This window comes from Dermacentor andersoni, chromosome 10 (genome assembly GCF_023375885.2).
Source record: "Dermacentor andersoni chromosome 10, qqDerAnde1_hic_scaffold, whole genome shotgun sequence".
Classification (NCBI taxonomy): domain Eukaryota; kingdom Metazoa; phylum Arthropoda; class Arachnida; order Ixodida; family Ixodidae; genus Dermacentor; species Dermacentor andersoni.
The window spans coordinates 111,455,055-111,460,537 of NC_092823.1; the positions used below are offsets into that span (position 1 = coordinate 111,455,055).

General features: G+C 45.0%; 1 protein-coding gene and 2 non-coding genes across 3 annotated transcripts in view; all 3 read right to left on the reverse strand.

Moving 5' to 3' along the window:
- Positions 1-3,172, reverse strand: part of Noc1 (Nucleolar complex protein 1) — a 40,206-nt gene extending 37,034 nt beyond the window's left edge. Inside the window, exons 1-2 of the mRNA XM_050192130.2 lie at positions 2,923-3,172; positions 795-906 (exon numbers count right to left, since the gene is read on the reverse strand). Of these exons, the coding sequence (XP_050048087.1) occupies positions 795-906; positions 2,923-3,138 (328 nt within the window). The 5' untranslated portion in view covers positions 3,139-3,172. The remainder of the gene's footprint in view (positions 1-794; positions 907-2,922) is intronic.
- A 1,605-nt stretch (positions 3,173-4,777) lies between these two features.
- TRNAV-CAC (transfer RNA valine (anticodon CAC)) lies at positions 4,778-4,850 on the reverse strand. The gene has a single exon. It is a non-coding gene; the product is annotated as a tRNA-Val (tRNA).
- Positions 4,851-5,385: 535 nt separating this feature from the next.
- Positions 5,386-5,457, reverse strand: TRNAM-CAU (transfer RNA methionine (anticodon CAU)). Its single transcript has one exon. It is a non-coding gene; the product is annotated as a tRNA-Met (tRNA).
- Positions 5,458-5,483: the final 26 nt, after the last annotated feature.

Here is a 5,483-nt window from a genome sequence, read left to right on the forward strand (position 1 = left end):
TTACTGCATAAAAAGGCCTCATCCGAGAGCAACAGTGAAGTATGCTTAGACAGCCATACCGTGTAATCGCAGGTAGGCAAGCATAAAAACCCTTACAAGACTGCCAGCAGTTCTCCGTCTTTCAGCAATGAGGACAAACTTGTTTACAAGGATGCAACAATATTTTGGTAAACCGTTAACCTCCAACAAAATGTTACATAATTGAGCCAACGTAATTTGCTGGCACTCTTCTGCAAGTTCCTTTTGAGTTGGAAGTGATGAGTTCACAACTGCATTCTTGAATTATCCATTTATCATACCACTTATCATGCTGTTATGCTTGTCGCCAGGCTTCTGCAAGTCCAGACCACTAGATACATCCTCCAGATACATCCTCTGGAGTAGCACAATGCATGTGCTTGACTACCCCTGCACCAGGAGTGGCCATGCACACACACACACACATTCAAATAGCCGCACGGGAGTTCACCCGACTGCTCAAGAGCCACCAAACTAAACGCTGGAGTTTCTGAAACTCTCAGGAACATAGGCTGGCTTTTGGTTGCTTGTCTTTCCAGCCAAAGAGCCCTCGTTTAGTCTCCATAGATGGTATGTCCATAAGTTAGCAAAAGCTAGCACAATGTTGCACTTGCTTATGTTGCAGAAAACCACATGCACATAAGGTTCGGAAGCTGTATTTCAAACATCCTTGTGTTATGCTCTTTCATCTTAAAAACCGTTGCCTCCCTCTTCTTCAAAAATAATTTGCTACTTTGTGTTGCAAGTCACGACTGTGCCTGTGTCAACGAGCTTACGTTTCCTGTAAAGTTCCTTGTCATGCTCAAATAGGGCTTCCGCCAACTTGCGCTTGGCTGAGACCAGTTCGGGAGGGTTGTCAGGAACTGTCATGGAGTCTCCTTCAGGAAGCTGCATAGGTCAAGTGATCGGAAAGGTCACATCAGCGACAACCATGGAAAGACCCCACAGACCTTACTAACTACTGACACAGTGTGCCGGTCCACCAACACTTCCCACGCGCCTTACAATGTCGATGTTCAGTTTTCTTGAGTGCTTTACATATTAAAAAAAAAAGAAACATAAGTGAAGTGTAAAAGAGCTGAATTGGACTACCGCGAACCAGACCATAAAGTATTACCCTTTACCTTTAAAGATTACCAGAACACCAGCAATGAAGACGACAGCAGCAGTACTTGTTACGGCACCTTGTAGCATTTTGTTTAACCACGAAGTGCTAGAAACACTTTTTGAATGAGGGTGCTCACCAAGGAAAAATAATAAAGAAAATGTATGTTAATGATAATGTCGCCATCATGGTTCTGTGTCAACAAATAAGCGGAATATGGGTTGCCAACGCAATAATAGCTGTGTGCTTCTTGCTTAAACCAATTCCACAAAAAAGCGCCACTAGCTCGGATGCTTACGTCTACATAAGCAACATTCCGTAAAGCCCCAACTTTCTAGTGAGATTTTCAAGTGACACTACTGCAACTGAAGTTACTGGACACCGGAAAAGCTTCGAAGTGCCCGGCATGACCTTCGATTCAAATGGTGTGTCTAATTCAGTGGCTTGAATAGGAAGGATGAGGAAATAAAGCTTGCTCAAATGCTGTAGCCTCGACATTTATTCACGCTCACTCCCCGAATTCTTCCTGCTTGGACACTATGACATCGTCAACAGCCACTTTGTCTTTGAATAACTGGCATAGTCACATTTGGAAGGATGTGTTTAGTAGTACACAAAGAACAGCGAATTACACTACTGCCTAGGAAGCACCAGGCTTCAGAGTTTAAGATACAACACAACTGTGGAGAAAATAAGCGATAAACCTACATATGCTAAGTGAGAAAAGAAGCGTTAAGATTATATTGATACCAATAAGAAATTTACGCAAGTAACTTTGACTATAATTTGACAGGCAAGTACAACCACATGGCTTTCAAGCACACACGACCTCAAAGGGGTCCTGAATCATCCCTCGGAGTTGGTGAAGTAACTTAGCCCGCGGGCAGCATACGCTCTTGTGGACATCTCAACCAAATTTTGCTGTCGTACGCGGTGCGTGGAGCTCGAAAGCGGATCGCGAAGTCCCCTTTCTCTCAAACGCTCTCTTTTCAACAGAAGACCCTGTCCTCACTCTCTTTTAGACGCACTATTGCGTCATCGGACGCACTATTTCGTCATTTCCTTAGACGGCTGCTATTGGCCGACAGCTGACATCAAGCTGCGATCGGCTACATGGCGTAGATACCGCGGCTGCCGCGGGGTGCCGCCACGAGTCCACTGGCTAAGCGCATTGCGGCTAGCTGAGGACAACTGCGCTTGGCTTATGTTTAGCGCGCCGCAGGAACCAATGGCCAAATGAAATTTGAACTGCGCGCCACGGTGACATTAGAAGGCGGAGCGTTGTGGGCACGCCCCATTGCGCCGAAGCCTTCGCAATGCAAAGCATTGAAGAAGCAATGGGAGCACAGCAGAGGCCGTGTTTGATTGCCAATAACTCCGCTTCAGCTGAACGCATTGACGTGCTTTTTGCGGCAAAGTATTTCTGAAATAGTTTGTTTTCACTTAAAGAAAAAGTAGTACAGGTCCCCTTCAAGACATAAGCTTGATGTTGTTGACAAGATAACGTGCTTATCACCGATGAAAAATATGTCGCACCTTCTACCAGTGTCCAGAGAGATTTACGTGTGAACGGCGCGACGTGTTCTCGTTGTCGTCATTGTAATCCGTCAGTAAAATCCACGCCTTCAAAGGATATTCATTGACAACAGATGTGATACTTTAGGACAGGCTGTACGCATTGCCCGTAATTGCTACGTTAGGTAATCTGCAGCAACCTAGAGACAACCTGGGAGCCGTTTTACTCAGAATGAAGAGAACTATGAATTAGCTGCAAACACGAGGGAATGCGACGTTCTTACCTGCTCGTACCACTTCTTGTTCGGCTTGACGAGCATCTGGTTGAACTTGACGGCCTCCGAAGCCTCACTGCCGAACGGTGGCTTCGACACATTGTTATGGAACTTTGCATTTGTCTTTTTGAAGATCTTGGGTGTGGGTAAGCTTTCCTTTTTATGCTTTCTACGCGCAGTGTCACTTGACCGCACGTCGTCAGCCATCGCAATGGGCGCAGCCATTGTACCTCTAAGTTGCCAGACGTCATAGTTGTGAGCAGGCTGACTGTGTCCTAAAAACATCACGGCCTCGGGTGCGTGTCATCAAAGCCGACGGGAGTAATGCCCACGGTGTAGTAATGCCACGGAAACCCAAGTAATGTTTCAAATAAATAACGCCGTATTCACTGAATTTAACTGGTCTTGGCGGGAGTTGAATTATTGGCATTAGTTTCTTCACAATTAGGGAACGGATTAACATGTATAATTTAAGTTGACTGACATGATACCGATGTCACAGGATGCGCTTTCGATCGTGCTCACGCCCGATCAGAATCGAATTTATGGACCACGATTGGCCCCCTTACGCAACTTGCGCAAAGGAGCCAATCGCGATCGTAAGTGCACCGTATGATTTGCGGTACCACATAGCGCATATATTAGCGATTGCAAGTGAGCCGTTTGATTCACGGTGTCACAGACTGCATATATTAGGTCGCGATCGAGCCCAACTGGGATCGAACTTCTCGATCACGATTGGCTCATTTGTGCAAGCTGCAGGATGGAGCCAATCGAATCAATGCATTCGATGAGCTTGGTACGCCAACCCGACCGCTCACACTTAGCACCGCAACTGAAATTTCATAAATGCGCCAATTCACCTTGAAGTGAACCCAAATAACTTGCATTAATCGCAGAAGTGATGTGGTGAAGTTATATAAAGTAGTAAAAAGGTCACCGATTACATACACGATACTCCCCAATACAAAAGTTGAGCGCAGCTCTACGGCGTGCCACACAATCCGATTGTGGTTTTGGCACGTACAACCCCATATAGTTCTGCCAATATTTCTTCCGCGATGCGATGTGTCATGTGAGGCAATGACAACGCTCAACTCTCTCACAGGTTATGAACAATGGCGCACAACAAGGCTTCAAGCAAACACGTCTCCCTGTGTGTTTTGTGCACTGCGCAGACAAACAGCAGTGGTGCATGCAAGGTAACGTTTCACATCAACCCACCACTGTCGTATTGGACTAAACGTTGAATAAATTAAAGATTCGCCGTCAACATCACCGCTATTTATAGGCAATCAAAGCAAACAGCACGGAAAGCATCTACATCGGTTCCGACGGTGCGCATAATTTCATAGCCATATATTTGCTAACTCTGAACATACGGTGCGCTTCAAGCAGAAGCTCTGAAACCGATGCCACATATATGCTCCACAAGAAGCTGCAGCCTGACGCTTCAATCCCTTGTTTGCTTGTATTGTTAATATCTTGAAGACTATGTACATATTAAATTCTCAAAAGCCGGAATGGCATGCATGCCAGTTGGCCTAAGGCAAACAGTTTCCGGCACATATAAGTTAATTTTATCCCCTCCGATGTTTCTGAAGATTAGCAGCCCCTGCAAGGGCATTTATTGATCTATGCGACAGATGTTCCCTGTTAAGAACCTCTAACGAGCACTATGTTGATTTGGTGAATTAAAACTAATTCCGCAATCAGAGAAGTGGGGAGGTCATCGTTCATAATTCGATCAGATATCAATTTACTATGGAGTATTCATAATTTGCTGCAATCATACTGCATACCATGCCGCAGGAAAATAATAAACATAACAGTAACAATAAATTTGAAAATAAAAAAAAAAGTCTGTTTCCGCCCGGGATCGAACCGGGGACCTTGCGCGTGTGAGGCGCACGTGATAACCACTACACCACGGAAACGAGCTGGACGTAGACGTGCGTCGACACGTAGTAAACAAAATTTATCTGAACACTACAACAACAGCATTTACTTTGACGCAAACTTTGTGACTGCTGCTGTGATAAGAAGTCATGTTCGGATGCCGTCAGAGGAAAGTCTGCTTCCTACGTTTGGCACAGGTATTTATTGTGGAAAGACCCGTGTCCCGGTTTACGAAACAGCAAACTCCGGATTGGCTGGCGAGGATTGAGCCGCTCGCTACATTAAAGGAATTTTAAACGTGATATGGCCAGCCACAATGTGACTGACCGCACAATATGCATGCGCACAAACTTGAAAGTGTGTTTGTGTATATTTATGTATCAGTTACTTCACTTAATAGGATGATATCCTTTGTGTTTGCTACGTGAAAGTTCCGGCAGTAAAGAAAAAAAGAACTAAACCGCTAATTGCAGTTACGTTATTAAGGGCCATGCACATCCTTATGTGCCTTCTTGAGACGCTTATTTAAGCCGATGAAATGAAAAAAAAAGTTTCACAGAAAAAAAAAAAATGTAGCAGAGCGTGGTTTCGATCCACGGACCTCTGGGTTATGGGCCCAGCACGCTTCCACTGCGCCACTCTGCTAAGTGCTAAGTTGGGATTTTAAACAT